This window comes from Dermacentor albipictus, chromosome 1 (genome assembly GCF_038994185.2).
Source record: "Dermacentor albipictus isolate Rhodes 1998 colony chromosome 1, USDA_Dalb.pri_finalv2, whole genome shotgun sequence".
In the NCBI taxonomy this organism is placed as follows: domain Eukaryota; kingdom Metazoa; phylum Arthropoda; class Arachnida; order Ixodida; family Ixodidae; genus Dermacentor; species Dermacentor albipictus.
In genome coordinates, this window is record NC_091821.1 from 82067935 (window position 1) to 82091080 (window position 23146).

At 40.1% G+C, this 23146-nt stretch overlaps 2 protein-coding genes across 7 annotated transcripts in view; one reads left to right on the plus strand and one right to left on the minus strand.

Moving 5' to 3' along the window:
- LOC135907442 (lysosomal alpha-mannosidase-like) overlaps positions 1–7928 on the minus strand; it is a 566544-nt gene extending 558616 nt beyond the window's left edge. Inside the window, exon 1 of one of the 2 annotated variants that reach the window (XM_065439126.2) lies at positions 7818–7928. Coding sequence is in view for 1 of the 2 variants with exons in the window: in XM_070522855.1 (XP_070378956.1) it covers positions 7818–7849 (32 nt within the window). In the remaining variant the exon portion in view is untranslated. The remainder of the gene's footprint in view (positions 1–7817) is intronic. The other variant, XM_070522855.1, reaches the window with a different exon arrangement.
- LOC135907444 (uncharacterized) overlaps positions 4316–23146 on the plus strand; it is a 78680-nt gene continuing 59849 nt past the window's right edge. The window contains exons 1-6 of one of the 5 annotated variants that reach the window (XM_065439129.1): positions 4316–4449; positions 5163–5235; positions 7897–7962; positions 13726–13755; positions 13842–13916; positions 17701–17745. In XM_065439129.1, the coding sequence (XP_065295201.1) occupies positions 4370–4449; positions 5163–5235; positions 7897–7962; positions 13726–13755; positions 13842–13916; positions 17701–17745 (369 nt within the window). In that variant the 5' untranslated portion in view covers positions 4316–4369. Of the gene's footprint in view, positions 4450–4485; positions 4688–5162; positions 5236–7896; positions 7963–13725; positions 13756–13841; positions 13917–17700; positions 17746–23146 lie in introns of those variants that run through there. The other 4 variants (XM_065439132.1, XM_065439130.1, XM_065439131.1 and 1 more) reach the window with 4 other exon arrangements.

Below are 23146 nucleotides of genomic sequence, written 5' to 3' on the forward strand. Positions count from 1 at the left end.
ATTGTGGCGCAAATTAGACGATAACAAAGGACAGAAGACGGAATATTGACGCTATATCTAACAACTAAATTATTCTGTATATTTTTATCTGGCCTTTCAATGTAATAAATCAGCTGTGAGTGCACTGTCAGTGATGTCCAGCCTTCCGAAATTTCTTTTCGTGTATTTTTTTTTACATTCCTAATAAATATTACACAACCCTCATCACCCGCAGTCGACATGTGGTGCCCAAATTTTTGCCTTAACCGAAACGTGGCTGCCAACCCATGTGAGTGATGCTGAACTTTTTCACGGTCCGTTGAATTTCACTGATATCATCACAATTGCATTACGCGTTGACGAGGTGATGCACTAGCAATATCAAAAGACGCGCCACAATCTGCAACCGGCGTCATGAGTGACCTAGAAACAGTGCGGGCTTCCATTGCCTTGGTGATCAAAACAAAATGCCAGCCAAAGATAGCTTCGCTTTAAAACTGTTCAAACGCGTGCAAAAGTGATTTGCCTTATGAATGCGAGAACGTTCAAATACGTTCAATAATTGTTGAAGCTGCTGGTGATCTTGCAAACTTATTAATGCATAAATTCCTCCCTCGTTTACGAGTCTGTTAAACCAAAACCTTTGCAAAGTACTAGTCTTGTTAGTTAAATTATATTTATGAGACTTTTTTTTTCAGCACTCTCTGGATATGTGCACATTGACTAACGAATGAACGAGCGTGAAGGTGGTTCCACTCCATCATCATCATCAGCAGCAGCAGCAGCAGCAGCAGCCTGGTTGCGCCCACTGCAGGGCAAAGGCCTCTCCCATACTTCTCCAACAACCCCGGTTATGTACTAATTGTGGCCATGTCGTCCCTGCAAACTTCTTAATCTCATCCGCCCACCTAACTTTCTGCCGCCCCCTGCTACGCTTCCCTTCCCTTGGAATTACATGTCCTTGGAATTACATTACATGTCCTGCCCATGCCCATTTCTTTTTCTTGATTTCAACTAAGATGTCATTTAACCGCGTTTGTTCCCTCACCCAATCTGCAATTTTCTTATCCCTTAACGTTACACCCATCATTCTTCTTTCCATAGCTCGTTGCGTCGTCCTCATTTTAAGTAGAACCCTTTTCTTAAGCCTCCAGGTTTCTGCCCCGTATGTGAGTACTGGTAAGACACAGATATTATACACTTTTTTCTTGAGGGATAATGGCAACCTGCTGTTCATGATCTGAGAATGCCTGCCGAACGCACCCCAGCCCATTCTTATTCTTCTGATTATTTCCGTCTCATGATCCGGATCCGCCGTCACTTCCTGCCCTAAGTAGATGTATTCCCTTACCACTTCCAGTGCCTCGCTACCTATAGTAAATTGTTGTTCGCTTCCGAGACTGTTAAACATCACTTTAGTTTTCTGCAGATTAATTTTTAGACCCACTCTTCTGCTTTGCATCGCCAGGTCAGTGAGCATGCATTGCAATTGGTCCCCTGAGTTACTAAGCAAGGAATTGTCATCAGCGAATCGCAAGTTACTAAGGTATTCTCCATTAACTTTTATCCCCAATTCTTCCCAATCCAGGTCTCTGAATACCTCCTGTAAACACGCTGTGAATAGCATTGGAGAGATCGTATCTCCCTACCTGACCCCTTTCTTTATTGGGATTTTGTTGCTCTCTTTATGGAGGACTACGGTGGTTGTGGAGCCGCTATAGATATCTTTCAGTATTTTTACATACGGCTCGTCTACACCCTGATTCCGTAATGCATCCATGACTGCTGAGGTTTCGACAGAATCAAACGCTTTCTCGTAATCAATGAAAGCTATATATAGGGGTTGGTTATATATTCCGCACATTTCTCTATCACCTGATTGATAGTGTGAATATGGTCTATGGTTGAGTAGCCTTTACGGAATCCTGCCTGGTCCTTTGCTTGACAGAAGTCTAAGGTGTTCCTTATTCTATTTGCGATTGCCTTAGTAAATAGTTTGTAGGCAACTGACAGTAAGCTGATCGGTCTATAATTTTTCAAGTCTTTGGCGTCCCCTTTCCTATGGATTAGGATTATGTTAGCATTCTTCCAAGATTCCGGTACGCTCGAGGTCATGAGGCATTGCGTATACAGGGTGGCCAGTTTCTCTAGAATAATCTACCCACCATCCTTCAACAAATCTGCTGTTACCTGATCCTCCCCAGCTGCATTCACCCTTTGCATAGCTCCCAAGGCTTTCTTTTCTTCTCCGGCGTTACCTGTGGGATTTCGAATTCCTCTAGACTATTCTCTCTTCCATTATCATCGTGGGTGCCACACTGTATAAATCTCTATAGAACTCCTCAGCCACTTGAACTATCTCATCCATATTAGTAATGATACTGCCGGCTTTATCTCTTAACGCATACATCTGATTCTTGCCACTCCATAAGTCAGATAGAAAGAACTAGTCTCATTCAAGGTGTGTCAAACTTCTGTTATAGAAACTAAGTAGACTAAATCTTAATTTTAACCTTGAAGCGTGGATTCATCGTTTTCTTACAAATCGCACTCAATTTGTTATATACACAATAACAATAACACGCATACATTGTTTGTCTTTTTCCGGTGATCGTTTTTTTCACCGGCTAACCACTGTTACAGAGTTATCGCTTTGTAACAGTGAAAGAATGTTGTCTAATTAGATGGAGTGTGCGATAGGAATAGCGGTGCCCATGCATTCTGGAACCCACGCGAGCCCCAGTGATTACGCTGGAATTGAATCCGATATATATGCAGGGTGTCCCAACATGTTGATTGTTGATGCACCAAGATTTAAAGACATGCAACTGCCACGTAGCAGGACAGAATCAAGGTAATAATACTGGCCGTCGCTTGGAGATACTCACGCTATTTTTTTTTGCATTCCACCGAATTGTATAATTAGCAGCAATTAATTAATTAACTTCTCAAGTATTCTAATTATATGAAAAGCGTCAATGATAAAATTGTAGAGCAACGTGAAAAACTCTCGATACAGCTCTCTGTTGCTCGATACGTGCTACATAAGAGTATTTTTACGAGAGTGAAAGAAGCCCGCGAATACACGCAAAATTGCCGTGCGACTGGCCGCCCGAGGCACTTTGCAAGAGACTGCGGGAGACATTATTGTCTCGGGCAGTGTTACTATGCGTCCTCATTGTCCTCTGCATGGATGAAGGAGGATTAAAAAAAAAACGAGAGTTCTGGAGTGGAGATGATGTCCCTAAATTAAAGCCTGGCTACCGCCATCTTAGGAGGGGCACGATAATATAGTAGCTATTACTGAATGAAAAGAAGCACTCTCCTCAAACTCCCCACGAGTTTTTCATAGCTTATTTTGCCGTATAGATATCGTTCAACGTGTATCTTTGTGTTATTGTTTTAAGATGAGGCCGGGCGATCTCGTAAAATTTTATCGCAGATATAACCTCATCAATACTCAGCCGAAGGTAACACTTTCGTCGGAAACAACCAGCTTTTATTTTACATTTAGCCTATTTAGCCTAGTATTTACATTAAAAGAGCCAAAGCACTTCATCTGTAAATGGGCACCGCCCGACATGACTCTATTTCAGAGGTGAAGTGGGGCCAAGAAATATGGGCCATGGTTGCTGCGCTATTTGCGCACGCTACATGTGTGTAGGTGACATCATCAAATTTCCGCCCATAACATCTCGTTCTAGCTCAGACATCCTAATCTAATAAGGAGTTTAGCTTCTCGGTTTAGGAACTTTCTTAGCGTAAGTGTATTCTATGTTTGCTCCACTTAATGCGCTATTGTAAGTAGTACCCTTGTCTGTATATTGTCTCTTATCAATTCGTTGTATTTAAAGAATAATAAACTGAACTGAACTGAAACGCTTGACTATTAAATATGCCTTATCTGCTCACTGCGTCATAACACTGTCTTTAAACAATGACTGAAGTACGTGATCGAAAAAAAAAACGGCCTATCATACGCCTTGCGAAGCACTGTAATGTACCGTGATGGCTTGCATAGTGTGATTGTAAACGCTACTTCAGAGCTTTCTTTCCGTTAAAGTGGGCCGCACACGTTTAATATCCATAAAGAAGCTTGTGGTTAGCGAGTCTATTTCGGCCTCTATCACGCCAAAACCGAGGCTTTAAGTGTCTCTTCTAGGCTCCTAAGGTGCACCTTTCTTAGTTCCTAAAATTCCAGTCTCTATGAATCATCACCCTCAGAGCCCCCCGTACACCTGCTTTCCCACCGAACGGCGCGATTCTTCTCCCGGAGCACGGTCCCGGAGACACCGCAGCGTCCCGCCAGAGGGCGCCAGGTGAGAAGAAAGAGCGCGCGGCGCGAGCAGCGGACGGAAACAAACGCGAAACGAAAGCAGCGCACGCGGAAATGGCCGCCGTTCACCCGGAGCCGGCGGAGACTCTGCCGTCAGGCTGGGAATGCCGTTTTGATCCCAGAACGGGCCGCAAGTGAGTGGATGGGCTGTTAAGCTTCTCAATTATGCGTCTGCTGGGCCAGGCACGCTAGCCGATTTACTGGTCTCGTTCAGTTAGCGCTCTTGTAGGCCTAGACGTGCGCTGCACAGGTCGGCTTTCCTACAACGCTATCGATCCGATGCCTGCCGTGGTCTGCTGGCTAGCGCTACCAGAGTGCTGTGATCTTCTGACCCTGCCGTGCAAAACCTTTGTTTATACCTTGGCCCTGAGAGTATGTCTAGTTCGGCCTCAACTGGTTAACCAGTTAGCATCTAGTTTCGAACATGTACTCCATCCTTGCGTAGAAACTGCATTTAGCCCCTTCGGCCTCCCAAGTTCAACGAGAACGTTGAATGTGGCGTGCGTTATCAGCTGTCTATTAGCGTGCATTCCATGAGTCTTGATCGCGGGTTGCATTAACGCGCTTCCATGCCGCGTTGTTTAGCTTATGGCAGCATGCACAAATTCTGCCGTTTCTGTCTATTTTTTCTTTTTTTCTTTAGCGATCGTCTCAGGTAATGTACGTACTGTAATATGTATTTGTATGCACATAGATTTCAAGCCATGTTACTTGGCTAAGTCATTTGTATAATTAAATTATGACGTCAGTGCTGCCTAAGTGGTGTGGTTTTTGTGAATTGAGCTGTGTATTTGTTGTGTGATAGACTAATTGGGCCCTCTCTTTCTTTTTTTTCTCTCACATTTAGCTATTTTATAAATCACAGGGAACAAACGACAACATGGGAAGATCCGCGGCTGCGATACCCACAGTTACAGCAGGTAACGGGACAGGTGCACCCTTGTAGTTTCTGTAAAGATATTGTTTTGATTGTTATTGTACCTCGACAATGGCGCTAGACGCTACGAATGTAGGCCAAGGATAGGTTGGGAGGAGAGAACTGGAAGTGACTTCGTTGTCTTCACGGCTGCATCTCGTACAGTCAATAAAGCATATTTAGTGAAAGGGAAGTGGAAATTGCCAAGTCAATTTCTACACCCCATCTCTAATAATTCATAGGCACCTTGCATGTTTGAACTGTACTGTGTTTCCGGCGAGTGTAAACGTGTGGATGTAAAGGATCACTAAGAGGAAGATCGCTACTTGCCAACTCTCAATAGTCCATGATGTTTGTAGACAGTGCTGGGCAGTATCGAAGATACATGTATCTTAGATGCTGTCTTAGATACTCTTTGGGTATATTGTGTGTGTATCATGATACCTCTGGCATTATGTGCATCAGTATCTGTATTTTCGATATATGAAAGAATGCATCGTGTATCTTAAGGTACAAGATACTGCTATCGCAACATTGCCGTGTGAAACTATAAACTTTCTCTCAAGTCCACTTCTCAAACTGATAGTGCAGCCACTAAGCCACCTGAATTTCCACGGGTACTAAATTTAAATTATCTGTAGTTAACAGGAAAGTTGACAATACTTCATGCTTAAATGTCATAGCTATTTGTTGTACCGCCTGTATCGTGTTTCTATGTATTCATTGCGATTGTGTGATATGGTACCACCTTTCTGTTTTACTTAGGTATATTTTTATTTTTTTTAGCTCCATTAAATTTCTTACTGTTACAAATCACCGGGTAATCGGAGCTTTAAGTGGCAGTAGTGTGAATAGCAGCATTATCCTGCGGCACTTTGTGCCACTAAAATGCGTATGAAAAGTTTTTGGGCTGCACAAGTTGTCTCTTAGAAGAAAAATTATAAAAGGATTGCATGTTAATGAATATGTTGCCAACGAATGCTTTACGACAGCAGATAACTAGAATATGAAAGGTCATTGCAACTTTATGTGCTCTCTGTATACATGATGTGTCACAAAAAATGTCGCTACAAGCATTGTTGCTGCTGTTCACCTTTCCGGTGATCTGGTATTGCGTAAACGGTAATACGTTCACAGACAAGGTAAAATTCCACAGAGATATTTGTGCCATCATGCAGAGGCGTCTTATTGACGTTCTTGTAATTAAATGGCGACCCGCTAGCTGGCTGACAAGCAGAGCAGCGACTACCATCACTTACAAAAGTGGCAAGCAAAAACCACTGACAGTGTAGCATAGAAAGAACTTTCATGTTAAGCAGCTAAAACAACCATGCTAAATTGTTTTGAAATGAAAATATTATACTTTGAGCAAGAAAGACAAACATTTTGAGATACTAACAGACATTTCATTCAAATCGAACCAGGTTGGTCGGAGTTGAGCAATTTCCAAGCTAACATTTTTGTGCATACACATTTGCTGCTATATTATATAGACCTAAAATAAGTAATTTGTGAATGTATCGAAGTATCTTAAGATACAAATCAAAAGTATCGTATCGGCTACAATAATTCGATAGTATCTTGTATCTATCTCAAATACTTGTTGCCCGAGTATCTTGTATTGTATCATGATACAATTGCAAAGTATCTTTGCCCAGCCCTGTTTGTAGCTACAGAGCATATGATATGTTCAGTGGGCCTCATTGCTAGCTATTTATTTTTTTATTTTAAATATGTGCCAAGCTAGGGACCAAAATTGGATAAGAAAGTCGAAGCATGCTTTCCATCATTCCTTCCGATTCACACATACAATACAAAATTTATTTCATATGTGTTTTGCTGAGCAGTGTACATAGCATTGTGCATTCTACTGTTTGTGGTAGAATTTTTATCTGCCGTGCGTAAAACAAAGGTAAGACAAAAATAGACACTGAACTAAGATTATATCTGCAACTTCCCAATTCTCACCCAGTCTATTAATTACACACTGTGTGCTCATAAGTGCGTGGTGGAACTGACTGTGTAGGCAGAGCATGAGTCTTATGTCCTGTTGCAAAGTGAACATCTGTGGTTTAATGCGAAAATCTTATTAATGTGTAGCTGATCTATACAACATAGCCACATGGACGTATAAAAACAAAAAGGTAGGTAGGATAAGGAATCTGATGTGTTGAATACTGCCACCATCTCTGACGTCTAGGGGGGAGGGGGGGTAGCATGTTAAACACTATACTAAGATGAAGTGTGCTTGGATGATGATCGAGCTCGTCACTGTATGGATTTTCAGTGCATTGCATGATACTTATGATGACTACAGTGACTGTTGAATATGCATGTACTTTACAGTGGAAGCTCCTCTCAGAGAAAAATTTGTTGGGCCATTTGAGACTGCTTGTAACCGTTTGAAAAAGAACTAAGGTCTTCTCAAGTAATCTGTGAAACCTGCACGCTATGCTTACTTTTTTTACTTGTACATGATTTGTTCTAGAGGAAATTTGTGTGTGCTCTTTGGCTGAGTCAAATTAGGCTAGCATTAACCCTAACATATGCGATAAAAAGTGGGCCAATTATGCAATGAAGGCTCACCTTGGAGGCATAGTTGAGGCATCTGCCACCATGTATTCCTCCTCTGACTTTCTTCTGCCTCCTTGCTACCCAAATGCAGGGCAGCTATGCAAAGTACTACCTCTACGGCAGTGGCAAGCCCACACCAGGCCAGGCAGCGTCCAAGGTGCCGTTTCCTTTTCTCTGTTGTCTCCCTCCACTGGCCGCTGCACCTCTTTTGCATCTCTTCAGAGCACGTCGTGCCTCCCGGCTTGCTGGTTGTTTTGCGGGCCACGCATTCTGCCGGCATTTCTCCCCCTGGCACCTGTCCAGTTCTCGTGTTTAGCTACTGTACTAGTTGCCAGAGAAAGAAAAAAACAAAAAAAAAGTGTGCACGCTAGCAGAAACACCCCTTGCATGCACCCCCCCCCCCAATCCCCCCTCTCTTCTCTCACCTCATGGCTGTCTTCGCATTGAAAAGACAGAACAGAGAGTCTTGCTGGTCGGAGAGTGAGTTGTTCCTTTTCTGTGTGAGATAGAGGGTTGGCCGTGCGTTCCCTCTCCTACTTTTACCTTTTCTTTCTGCTCATTTGTCTTTGTTTTACCGTGAGCTGACAGGAAGGGTGACCCTGCCATTATCGAAGCAGCTCTATTTATCCTTCCCACTTGCCATCTGTGTCCTCCCCTCCTACACTCTCTGCTGTTGTGTCTCGTGGCTTTCTTGCCCTCGTGGCTTTCTTGCCTTCGTGTTTGAACAAGCTTTCTGAAACTTTGTGGCAGACTTTCTCAGTGCTTTCTTTCATGTATTTTTACAGCTGGATTCAGGACCTTCTTGATTCAGCCAACCAACCCTTCTCTGGCAGAGCCGTTTAGGAAACAGTACATTATGCTGCATGTTTCTGCAATGACTGTCTCATATTATTGAGAATAGCGTATTATAGACAAATAATCATTTTTAATGACCAAGCTTTATAACAGTGGTCGACGCCAGGATTTGTATGATAATTGTCAATATGATTATTGGCTATTCTACTGGTTAACATTTTAATTGAGGACTTTAGGGGGCATGTAAATGATATCAGCTAGTATTTCAAGCAAAACCTTTTACCAGAAATAATGTGCCTAGCACCAGTTTTGAGAGTGATGGACTTGAGATGGGCTGTGAAATACTTGCTCTTCCACTTAGCATTTTTACATTGTGTATGTTTTCACAGTGCAGAAACATTCTAATTCTAATTGAAATAACAATGTACTTTGTTGCTGATTTTGAGTGCCTATTTGTTGAATTTTGGGCAAAGCAGAGAGCTTCTAGTAGAGTTTCTAGCAAAAAGGTTATGCTTTCGTTCTGACTGGCTTCAATTATTCATTTACAACATGCCCCTAAAGTGAATAAATAAAAAAGTTAATTAGGGAAACTTCTCTAATTAATAATGGTCACAGTGTGATTATCATGCTAATTCTGATGTCCACCATTGCTGTGAAGCTTGGTGATTAACTGTTTCATTACTGCCCCTATAGAAATAAATCAATTTTATTGGCATTTTTTTATGGATTGTTAAAAATTTCCATTGCAATTCTCAGCTAGCAACATTGTGCATCGTCTGAAATGACCGCTGAACTTAAACTATTTGTATGAGGACAAGTAAACAAGTATGAGGAGGTTTCTGCATGCTTCCTAACCTGACAACCATTGCTTTGCGAGCCTAAAGAATGCAGTAAAATACAAAAAAGGAGCCTGCTGCAGTGAGTAAAAACAAAAGCTCCCTGTACAATAGGAACTTACTCATTATCACATTTGCAAAGCTACTGCTTTTCCACAAACCATGGGCATCACTATGATTAGTTTTGGTGCCAAAGATGCATCATAATAATTTTTTTGCGTGATCTGACTTACAAAAGTTGGGAACTAGGAACCAGATGCGTATTCTGTATATTTCAAATTTTTTTGCTCTCAGTACTTTACTGAAAATATAAAATTATTTCTTTAATTCGTGTTTCTTTAGGTGCTTGTGTGAAGTTTGACATTATAATTCTCAAAAATTGTCTGAGCAGTTATTACTGCTATACATCCATTCAAAACACCTGTGGTCAGGCTATAATTTTATGTATCGCAGTGCACGTTGCAACTATTATGTCTTTAAATAAAATGTTATGACCAAAGCACTGAAAATGAGCACATTTCTAGTGGTGATGAAATAATTAAAAGCCAACTGCAATTAAATTTCACTTTGGCAAAATTTATTATAAATGAGTTTATACCACAAAAGAAATCTTTGCAAAGCCGCAGGGCATGCACCTGGTGGTTGTTGTTATGATTCAATGCCCATGCCACACGGGCACAGAAAATGACATTAATTTGCTAACGCCTTAAACTTTAATGCCATTTGCAGGGGTGCCACATAGACATGCTTGGTGGCATTAAAACTTAATGCCATTCGCAACGTAGTGCATTCTCATAACTCACTTGGCCATCAAATGTGTACTCTCGTTCCCAATGTCTCCACATTCTGACAAGACTAAAGAAATTCTTTGTGAAGAACAATTAATATATTCTTAACTTCCTTTTAAAAAGAGCTCTTTTTTCCCGGCATAGTGCACTCTTGCAATTATTACAACTCACTTGGCCATCGAATGCGTACGCTCATTTCCAATGTCTCCGCCGTGGCCATGGTGACCACATTCTGACAACATTAGACGAACTTGTAAATAAAAACAACTAATATATTCTTCATTTTTTTTTTAAAGGAGCTCTTTATTTTTGTATAGATCGGCAGGCAATCTTGCCACTACGCACAGCTACAGCACTAATCGTGAGTGCATTAGCCAGCAGAAGCTGTTCAATGGCACGGCGGTGACTCCTTGGCTTGTTGGCCTCGTACTGAAGCCTTCGAATTTCTTGATGATGTTTGGCTCAAAGAAGCACATACGCCACAACAAACTGGAGCTCATGGTCAGAGTCTTCAAGATCACTGCTTGAGAGCTTTGAAGCTGTGAGTGCCATTTTTCCAATTTTAATGCTTTGGCATTAAAATGCGTTGTATGGATTGGTCGTTCAGCTAACTTCGGCTTCAAACAGTTTACAGCTGGGTGCAACAAAGACTTCCTGAAGTAAACTACATAAAATACGCCTGTGAATGTTTCTCACATCATTCCTTAAACATTTACTCCCTAAATAACTGTTTTTATTGTATTACGATTGGCACGCAAACTTAACCGTTTCACTGCAGCTATCGCCATTGCGATGTTTAATGTCATTAAGTATGTGCATGTAGCAGTGACTGAAATATAATGGCATTAAGAAACTTAAGGTCTTACACTTTTAATGGCATTAACGTCACCCGTGTGGCATGGGTATGAGTGTTGGCATGCTGCCTTTGAGATTTTTCACTGCGCCACAGGCAGCTGTGGACACCGGTTTATCTTGGAGGAAATGCCAAGGAGCAATGAGCTATAGGTCACGCATTACTTCCAGTGAGTGGTAATGGCGGCGTCTTTTTCGGTTTTAGTATCAAAAATGGCTATTCTTCAAACTTTTCGTGATTGTTCCACTTGTATTTCAAACATCAAATTTTGCACAGAGGTACTATATGTACACTATCTCAACCTCTTGTTGGTTGAATTTTATTGCCCAAAGAAAAATATTTGAATTGCAATTAGAAATACTTGTATGAAAAATAAGAACGTCCAAAATTACTCTCATACCGTTTGCTACCTCGGGTGAGATATGTAGACCCATTTAAAGAAAAATTTCACGTAAAAACTCCACTGGAGTTGTGCCAGTATGCGTAGGCATTGTGCCACTTGCTCATCTCCACACAGCTCGGTGTCATTATCAATTGTGTCAAACTTGATCCAACCAGTATGAACACTTATCAACCCTATAACAATCAATCCTCTTCTCATCAGCCCTTATCTGTCCTTATCAACCTTATCAATCATTGTCCAACCCTTATCAATTATTACTGGGCCCTTATCAAACCTTATTGAACTCAACCAGACCTTTATCAACCTTCATCAGTCTTTATCAACCGGATCAGAATTGCTCCAATCATTGTAAGCCCTTATCACTCTTTAGCACCAGATCCATCCGCATCCAATCATTATCAATCGTGGTGAGACCCATATAACACCTGATCGCTCCTTATCATCCTTGTTAACTCATTGACTGCTTGCCTCAGTGTTGCGGGATGCGAAATGCATGAGCCCTCAGAGATTGGTGCCATTTTGGTCGGTGAAGAAACTCTCCAAGGGAAGGTACATGCCGCGACCACCGAAATGCATTGGGCTTGTGATGTGTTTGGCATTAAATTTTTCCAAAGTCAGAATTTTCCTGATGTCTTCAATGCTCCAAGTCGACTCTACATGTGGTCCTAGGGATGGCTTTTATTCCACCATCGCCAAACATTTCAACAAAGCCTTCATAGAAACTGTCCTCCTTTCACATTTGTTTTGTACTGCCAGTACAACACATTCATATTGTTCAGGTATATTTACCTTTTGCAAACTCACCACTTCCAACACTTTTCCTTTCAAATTTGTTTAGTTTTATACATGAATTTCTTTGTAGCGATTCGTCTTGCATGACAGACAAATGGACAAACGGATGGGGTTCCTTGTTGGGTAGGCATAGAAATGCCTATGCATTTAAAACTGAAATGGGCATCTAGCACAACACAATGCCGTTATATTTACATGCTTTTGCACTGAACAAACTCAGACTTTGCAGGTATCTGTATGGCTTCTTAATGCAATCTGTAAAAATGTCAGTATTGCAGAGATGGCGACTTCAATTTATGCACCTGAATAGATGTAGTCGCACAAGTTTCTTGAAGTCTTCTCGCTTGTTGGAAGCAACATACGCAAAGCATTGTTTTCTGAGGGAAAGATGGCGACACACTAAAGCATTCTTTTTCCAGTTTACCACAGATGACATCACAATCATGATTTCTCTTGTTTAAGCATCCTGTTTGGACTTGTGAGCTAAGATCTCGATTTTCATGAAATTGCCGACAACAGGATGGAAGAGGTTAAACTTGGTTTTTACGCACTCCAAGATTTCATTGCAATTGGTATTTAAAAGCAATAATTTTGTCTAATATCCTCTATATTCAGTAAACCTGAGACAGTCATTGCAAAAACGTGCAGTATGTTTTAGCCAACACTGGGCATGAGACTTGTTGAATCCACTGCAATTATGCGACTTACATACTGCGCATGATTTTTGATTATTGCTGTATGTTCTACTGTATACTGCAAGTAAACCATCCAGGGAAGCAGTCTTTTAATAATTTTCATCCCATTTTTCTTTGTTTCAATGCTTTCAGTATCATTTTCCTGTGTTCATCACTTGTTGTAGGACCATGGTGAAATGCTTAATGTTATAGTGTGCATTTTTATAAAGTATTGGTGCATACCTGTTATTCAGTCTGTTAAGGACTGATAAAAGTTAGTTGAAATATTAGTTAGTTAGTTGAAAAAACTGATAATATAGTTGAAAGTAAAGATAAGAAGTGCTCTCAGCAAGTCATTCAGCTGGGGACAGAAAATAAACCCACAACTAAATGCAAAACTTCAGGTTCTGCAGATGTGAAAGCCCCCATAAAAAGCCTCTCATTTTACCACTGTGCTGGTGCACGACAGCATGATTATTGTTTCATGACAATCTTCTCAGACGGCAGCACACATTGTTATATATGTATTTTTTGAAGCCAGTTCTTATTTTTCAGAAGCATACACATGCATAAATGTGAAACCACTTTACTTTCTATTTTAAAGCGTTATACGTGCCAGTGGTACTGCATGCATTTACAGATTACATTATGCGAAACTACAAAGGACGTTGTAAATGGCTGTCTGCACTTTGAAGCAGGAAATTTTTTTTTTATTAGTGTTACGAAGTTATTAACACATGACTTTAATTTCTTCCTTTCATTTTTCTTTTTTCGTGCAGCAAAAGTATTTTCAAGATGACCTTGCAATGGTAATTTTTTTTCCGCCTTGATTCTACAACTCCTGGAAAGATTTAAGCTCCATAATTGACTCTTCCGTGATCACTTGCATCCACAGGCCTGCCCTCCATACTATGGCATGGTCTACTATCCACCACCACCACCTTCAACGACAGTTTCTAATTCAACCACAGTAAGCCATAAACGTTTCATATTTTTTTAAACACCAGGCTGTAACCTTATTGTTGTCCTTGAGCCACACACATCTTTATGTGCAAGGAAGTTGTATTGCATTGCAAAGTTGCATGGAGTATAACCATGTTCAGCGGCAGAAAAAAAACAAAAGAAAGGAAAAAAATTGACCTAGCCATTCGCTACTGTAAAGCTGATGCATATTAAGTGACCCTTCTCCCCCCTGGAAAGAAAACGGCACTGGTAGGAAGGGGAGGCGGTGTAATAAAGAGCCATGTCAATCAAGATTTGTAATTTTCAATGGTTCCCCACTGTTGTATATGTATAAGTAAGGTTCACCAGCAACTGCTAATAGTGCACATCATGTATTTAATAATTAGAAATTAACTCTCCTTGTGACTACGAACTCTTTACATCAAGCTGCTTAATATTAAAATATATAATTAAATTCAGTCGTCACTGAAGCATGTTTTCTGTTCTGGGTTAAAAATGAGTACAAGTACCATAGATAACTATTCTGTACTGTCATAGGACAGGGCAGAAGTAAGGCCTTATGACATTTGTCTGCACTGCCTATAGTATAGTTGCAGCAGTCCAAAGACCAGTGCAGCTTTTGGTGACAATTTTATGGTAACAAATAATGTAACGCCATCAACATATGATGTTGGCTCTATATAGTATACCTGTCCAGTAGTGCAGCAGCTGTGTCAGATATCAATGGATTGATGGCTCCATGTTATTTGATGACAACCTAATTTTTTGCCACACGCGTGCACATAAAATTACAAGGTTGCTTTTCTGTAAATATTTGCTTTCCCTATAACATTGATGCTTTTTCAGTATTGTATTCTTGTGTTTATCACCTGTTGTAGGACCATGGGAAAGGCTTAATGTTACATTGTGCATTTCTTATAACATATTGGCACATTCCTGTTAGTCAGTCTGTCAAGGACTGATAAAATCTATATTTAGAAAATAAAGATATAAAGTGCTCTGTGTAGCCTCAGCAAGTCATAACTATTGCAGACACATATGATATGTATTTTTGTTGGTAAGTGAAAGAGCAGTATGTCCCATTCTGTCTGTCTATTTCAGTCGCATTCAATTTTTATCCTCTCTGTGTAGTAAGGAAAACCTTATTCTAATTCTCTCTGTATGCACCAGTGCAACACTTACTCTGTGACACCAGTTAATAGCTTGAAACTGGGTTTGCTGTGTCTGTCTGTCCATCCTATGCATTCCTTGCTGTTGCTAGGCCACCTTCTCATCCTCATCTTCACCCTCACCATCTGGCAAGCAAAAACAAAAGTATTGCCCATTGCTACCACTGGGAATTGAACTTGGCAGTTTTTGTGCGGTACCGCTGCTTTCTTAGTTTTTGTAGGGTTTTGCATGCAATGCAGACTCTGAAGGTGGTGGGGTCTATTCAGGTATTTCAGAAGCCACCACAGCAATACTGTAGCAGATAAATTCTACATGTGCGTATTGTGGTGCTAGCCAAGGAGTGAAGGTGGGGGGCTGCAAATAAATAACTGGTGTTGAGGCCGAGAAATAGCCAACATTTAGCTGCAGTGGTTTGCACTGCGTTGCTAGAGGAGAGCACAGCTGCCCAGGTTCCCTCTTCCTCTCAGAGTCGACCGTTCCATACTTGGCTGGTGCATGCTCTTCATGCCGCACGGTCGCGAGAAGAGCAGGCACTTCATCGTCATTGTTGAAGGTTGGCACATTGTCTGCTTCACGGTAAATTTGCAGCTGCTATCAGCTGCTACACGTATTACAAAAAAAAAAGGTTTTCCTTGAGATGATTGGGGTGTCAGCTACAAGAGCCTCCCACGGTAAAGCTCGGTGACAGCTCTGTTGCTACTGGTTGTGGGTGCAATTGTAAACTCCAGCGGCCAGCAGTTGAATCCATGACCAGCAACAGAATATAACAGCCAGGTAGCTACCACAGTGTGGACCAACTATGTTGTGTGAGCATATTGTAAGAGGGTTGCGTTGAAGCTTGAAGCCGTCATCAAGCTTTACTATGGCATACGCTCGCTGCAGATACCGCCACCGTTCTGTCACCCAGTTTCAACATGCTCCCACAGCGAAGCTGGTACACACTACTGTTGCTCTCTGGCTGTTACATTCTGCTGCTGGTGGTGAGCTCAATTCCTGGCCGCTGCGACTGCATTCCAATGGGGGCAAATGCTGGGGGCAAAAGGGCTTGTGCGCCATGCTTTGTGGGTGCAATAATGAACTTTAGGCAGCTGAAATTACTCCAGAGCCTCCTGCTACATCTCTCATAGCCCACATCTTGCTTCGGGACATTAGACTGTAAACCTGTTAATTTTTTTGGAATGGCTAGTGTGCAGTGCAGCAGTCATTTGCAGTGTGGCTTTCACCAGAGCTCTCGTTGTCAGCATTCATGTTGGAAAGGCTTTTTGTCATACTGAATATTACTGGACAAAGCTTTGTTGTCATGCTGCCACCATCATCGTCATTGTGGTCATAAGCAGTTGTTCCATACAGTTGTGGACTTTCTGCATGTTTGCAGGAGTTTTGCACAAAGTTGGGGGCATTTAGGCTTGTCAGGGGAGCGACTGCTGTCACAGTAAATGAGTTCAAAGCTGGAGGGATTGTTGAAGTCGGATGATTAATTTTTTTTATATCAGGTTACAGCTTAACCAGGAAAACCATGCTAAATTGATTGTGGCCACAGCATTTGTCTATGCAATCTTAAGTCTCGGGTGTGCATGCGTTGGTCTATCATGGCACACTGACTGTAGTGTATTTGCCAGTGACACACAACATTGATTATGAATAGCAAGCTTATCTCTGGCCATGCACACATGCTGCAGCTGGTAGATTTGTATTGGTACTTTGTATTAGTAAGCTTTTATTGTCTCACTCTTTGTTTCTTCCTTCTTTTTTTTTCTTTCTATTTTACATGCATTAATTGTTTAAGTTATGTACCACCACTTGCTGTGCCTAATGCTATCATTTTACATACAGATTGCACGATATGCCATATTATTGTTGTTTAGAAGTGCTTAGCTTCTTTTTATTTCGTTTTCTTGCTTTTTTTTTTAATATCTAGACCTCAATTAGCAGCACACTGTAAAGTTCTACTATGCACTTAGAAGCAACTGAACCATGCCCAACCTTGATGTCTGTTATTGCATACCGGTGCTGGCTTTGAACAAAGTTATTAGTAGCTTATTAAAATAATAACAGGTCATCAATTGGCCTGAAGTACACACTTCTTTTTGCAAGGCTGTGAGACAGTTTGCCCAAGCAGAGGGAGACCTGTAGGTTTTGCACTGTGGGACATAGATGTTTCTTGTATTTAGCTGCCACATCTACATTGAAATAAGTTGCCTCACATAAAGGGTTATGTCATATTTTTTTAGGCCTTTTTATTATTATTTTTATTTTTTATTTAGTATAATAGTTTAGCTTCAACCTGTCTCCGTACTTGATATTTTTATTTTCCTTTCCTGTTGATTTTCCAAACTTTGTGATTACGTTTTTGCTGTGTAGATTTCCTGGCACTGTAAATTAGGTTTGGGTTTGCTTGTTTATCCTCCAGTTCGTTATTGCCTTTGTTTCTGTATTTTTTGTTTCAGACAATTTCTTTGAAGGGTTGGCAGCCATAGACATATGAAAAACAGGTAATAGCACAAGCTCAGCTTTCAAATTATTCTTTTGAATGAAGACAAGACTAGCTCTACTTTGATTTCGTAGCACCCATATTCCTCCAATTATCTGTATGAGTCACTTGCTTTGTCATGCTTCTGTAGGCATCACCCAGGGAAGGCTTCTACACTGCAGCAGCGAGACCTGTGGTATGTATGAATCTGTGATTTGTACACTTTTACTCTTGAAAACACTCAACATATACTGCAGTTGCATTGCGTAGTTTAACCTTAAGATTTCATGGTCTTTTTTTGATGCTCTAGAGCGAACAGAAGTAGTGATGATAATTTCCCACGTGCTTTCCTTGGCTTCATTGTCGGTATAGCTCCATATGATAGCTACTAAAAAATTTAGCCCCTCTGTTTTCTTTATTCTTCTGGCTCATTACTAAGCCTAGGAACTCAAGACACACTTGTTCTTAGAGTAAATAAGATTGACACTAATTTTTCAGGTAAGTAAACTTATTGACATTGGTGTTTGACTTGCCGCTACATTTTAATAATCATGACAAGGAGTGATCCTAAACATTTAGCATTTCTAATGAATGGTAGTGCTAAAATGGCGATGCCATTTAATTTGACAAATTGCCATAGCCATACAGGGGTCCTGCCTTACTTAGGCTGACTTTTTGTTAGATTTTTGTACTGTTGCACATTGTAATGTGCTCACATGGTGTAAAACAAATGTTGTTTGCTTTGAGATTATACTCGGTACTTGAAGGCGTCTGTATATTTGGTGGCATGTTGAATTACCAGCAGGTATACAAGACTGTTTTTTAACCAACCTGTTGCTGAGATGGCTGCTTGAAAATTAATTGCTGCTGGCTACGATACATTAATGGCAGCATTTGGCTTCTGTGCTGGTGTGTTGGGGCAAAAGAATTTGTTGCAAATTAAATATTTTGAGATCATTTGCTCAACATGCAACTCTTGTCAGTGCTTGGGCTAAAAGAGTTTTTCAGTGCTGTATGCCCATCACATTTTGGAGGACTATTTTAACTACCTGGTCATGTAACCTTAAGCACTCTATACAGTTATAGCTGTGAATGCTTGTACAGTGTTTTATTTGAATTTGTTTTTAGTGTTGGCAACAAAATGTCTCTCCTGTGTGTGCTGCTGTAAAGCATTGTAAAACTTTATTTTACTGAATGTCTAAGTGTGCTACACTTTTGTGAATTTCTTCATCTTGATGTTAATATGGCGTTTAACGAAAAGAAATTTCAAGAGGTAGAACTTTTAAGTTAGAAATTCTCGTTATAATATTTTACTACCAAATGCAAGCATGATAAAAGGTTCACACGTAATCTATTGCCAGACACCTGCTGTATAGCTTTTATTCCTCACTATGTCAAATTTGAATATGGTAACTACAGAATGTAGTCATGCCATAGCATTGTGATTTTGCAAAGATATTTTCTCTACGGCAGGTGTGAAGTAACATGTTGCAGAGCACTGTGAACAACCTTTTATTAGTGGCCTTGACATTTCACCCATGTGTGGAGGACATGGGAATAAACATGACAAACACTTGTTGAGTAGATTCTGTAGTTCAGAATTTGCAGGCCTTTTCTCTTGAAGTAAGTAGAAAGTAGCCATTAGAATGACTAACACTCTCTAAAAAAACTCACTGTACTGAACAAATTCCTGAAAAATTCCATTCTTTTAATAATAATAATAATAATAATAATAATAATAATAATAATAAAATTTAGACTGGAAATGCACTGCATAAAACACGGACTAGTGAGAGACGGCAGGAGTTTACACGTGAGATTAGTGACTGTAGCCATGAAAACTTAGTAACACTTAGTGGCAGTTTTATGTAGAGAGTATGCAATTTATGCATGTTAGACACTGCATAAATGTGTATTTTCAGCTTTTCTGTTTTGCTTTACTACTCTAGCCACTTCAGCGTTATAAATCCATGCGAAAAGTTCCAAACTAGGCCTTTTCTTGTGTGCGTGTAAAAATTGTGTGGTTTTACCTAGTTCTTGAGCTGCACCATTAAGCTCTCTTTCTAGTCTAAATAGCTAAAGAGTTAACTGGCTGATTGTAGTTTATCACTTTTTCTTGGCATATCCAATGACAATGCTTCAGTTTTTTCAGTCACAGCACACCACTTTTCTTATTAAAGCTTGCCTTAAGTTACTCAAGGCAACCTGTATGTGACCTGTATGTGTAAACCTATGAATATGTGGGTGAAGCTTACATGACAAGTGACACTACTAGAGAATGTTCTTTAATGGAGCTGAAGTGAACTTCAGGCTGTACATATTAAATTGCATGGTCAGCTCTTTGTAGTCTCTCGGCATTGTCTGTGCTCCTCCAAATTGTTCATAAGTGGCCATCCTTCATTCTTTTACTGACCACAGTGTTAGGCCACTGAGAATTAACCCATTAAAGCTCCAGGAAAATACACTCGTCAGATTTGATTGCTTTTTGGTATGCATTGATATTTTCACGCTAAATGCATACTGAAAGTTTCATGAATTATTCTTTATTATTTCACAAGTTACAAGGGTGTACTTTATAAAGCATGCTGGGCCTTTATGGGAGCATAACTTGGTGCAGGTCCTTGAACTTATGGTATATTTCGGAACCCAATAAAACAAGATGCCTAAAACAAACCGTCGCACCAAACTTCTTGCTGGTCCAGTTAGTATGGTCATGTAAAAAACATGCATTTTAGCAGTAATTATATTTTGTTAGGCTGGTGTTCTTACTTTTCAAGGCAGGTAATGGGGAAAGCTTTTTGTGTTGCTTTCTCAGACGCAGTGCTAAATAATTTATTTGATAAAGGGCATGGACATAATCATTTGTGATGGAAGACGAAAACCCTAAACTTTTGACTCAATGAAGGTAGAACCATTCAGCATAATTGGTGGCCTTTACTGCAATGACAGTCAATTTCTTCTGTTTCAGTCCTGTTCCGTGCTTTGCTTGGTGACATCCAACAAACAAATTTCAGTTAGATTTTGCAGCCCTATTGTGAGATGGAGACTGCCACTGGTTATAGTTGGGAGTTACCTACCTTTATTACATAGCTAATCTCGTTTACAGAGGAACAGACATTGTCTTTGTTGTTGTTCCTTCCACTGATTTTGTAACACAATCATGCATAAATGACCTCTTTTTTTAAAAAAAAGCTTTTGTATCTAAATAGTTTTTCATTTACTTAAATTTAGTATAATCATGCTCGCTGTTTTATCTACTGAACACTAGAGCCTTGTCATCTTCGTCAGAGGCGAGAAAGGTAGCAGGAATGCATAACAGTATTGCTGATGTGATCCTCATTTCTTCACTTATTCCTCGTTTATACCTTCGTTTATGCCTGAAACCACACCTGAAGCCATTCTTGCTACCCAAAAACAATATTTTGTCGAAATAGAGCTGAGAACAAAGAAGCCCTTCTCGCAACACAGAAGCCCTGTGTACTCTATAAAGTACACCTGCATTCATTTTCTTGTTATGCCATAAAGAAGCATAGTATATACAGTGCCACACCTTCATCATTTATGCATTCTGCCATAAAACCTGCACCTCAAAATCAGCTTCCACAAGCAGGTACTAAGCAACACAAGAATAATAGCAGTAGTACCTGTTATAGTCCCTATTTCTCCAAGTTTGGCAATAAACAGATCAAAGACATCATGCAGCTGATGAAAACTACAATGCAGTCATCTTGGCAAGGCACTCGGTAGCAAAATGGCGTACTAAATAAAACTGTATTTTGTTTTTTCTTGATTTATTCAAAAATAAAAATGTTGGTGTACTTGAAAGCACACTGGGCTCTTAACAGGTTAATGAATTTTCACCAACTTTATGTTTGGGTCACCAAGCATATGCAGTTGCAAAAGTTAGGTGACTTTGGTATACTGCATATAGTCAAGGGTTCAATGAAAGCTCATTTGGTCAGGTAGCACGTTTTACAAAAAAATGAAAAAGTACAGTATGCACTGACCAAGTCAAAACTATTATTGAGAGTTCAGAACCCATATCTGTTCCTTGTTCACTGTGCATTGGACAGTGCTGGAGTCAGTTTATATGCATAGCACGTGACGAAGAGAGTGAAGATAAATTTGGGGCATGGAGCCATCTGTCTGGTTGATAGTTTTAAGTGTCACCTCTATCAGCAGTGATTTGAGCAGAAGCCTCGTTCTCACCTTCTTCTCTTTTGTGATAATTGTTTACATATGCTTAGTGTTTATAAAAAGTGTATAGAAACATAGAGAAGCTTCCTTAAAGAAGATGAGCTGGCTGAAGAAAGGCAAACTGGCTTAATTGAACATGAACAGCACAGGGACAGGACGAGAAAATAGGATGAATAAAGCGCTGCCTTCTTTATTCTGTCCTTGCACAGTTCTTCCAATCGAGTGTGTACCACCAAGACCAAATAAGCACTATTTTACAGTATGTGTCTTGAGTAGATTGCCATGTTGAATAAACTTAATTTCTGTGTTCTTTTAATTGTCATTGCTTAAGTATCATGAAGGGCATTTTTATTATTTTTTTAGATTATGCAGAGTTTTTATATAAAGGCAATGAGCATAGTGCATGTGGAATTTTTACACAATAATTGTAAGGTAAGATGAACATTGCCACTATTAATGCAAGGTTGAGAAGACCGATTAACAAAAATATGTTTCAAATATTTTTTTTAGGACTGTAAGGGCAGTTGTTGCTATGGCGAATTTGAAGGCAGTCACATTTTAAGGCACCCCAATTTTTGTTAAATCCTGAAAATCACTCCTAATTGGTGATATTGGTCCAAGTTTCGATGCTGAATCCAGCTAATATTGAACGATAGTGTCCCAGTAGCTCCAGAAAGATAACTCCACTAACTTTCCATCCGACAAATGCCCCATGATGTCAGACAGAAACACCGATGAAGAAGTGTGTGACAGAGCTTGAAGGCTAAACAATTTGCTCATGGCTCTGAGATAGCTTGCTGCTTTGCCTGGCAAGCACCTGCCATGACCTGCACATCAATACCGGCTGCGATGTATTGTCAGTCAAACTTTTTGTCACGCACTTCATTGTGGGGTATTTCTGCCTGACATAATAGCAGGGCTGCCTTTCTGGTGCTCCCAGCATGCTCAGTTTTGATATTGCCTGGATTTTGCATTGAAATTCTATGATGAACATGAACTTGTGGCATTAGTGGTGAACATTGGATTAATACTTATAGCAATGTATTGAATTCTTGATTAAGCATATTTCTAAGGATTCTTTAAATTGGGTATGCAGTTGCACTGTGTTGCACATGGTAACAGCACTTATCGTTGGTGTTCTATAACAGTGTCATTGTTGATTCTAACCTTGAAATGGCTCATAATCACACTTATTAATGCACTGACTGATTGGTGTATTATGTTCTAGAAGCCTTCCTCGTTATGTGTTTTAAGCATGGTAACTATATTAAACTGCAGTGATATGCTCGCTTCTGGGACAACCAGATGCAGTTGATTGGTTAAATCGCTTAAACACTGTGATGTAGCTTGGCAACATTTACCTGCTTTTTGCTTCATACGATGGTTTAATGTATGATTCA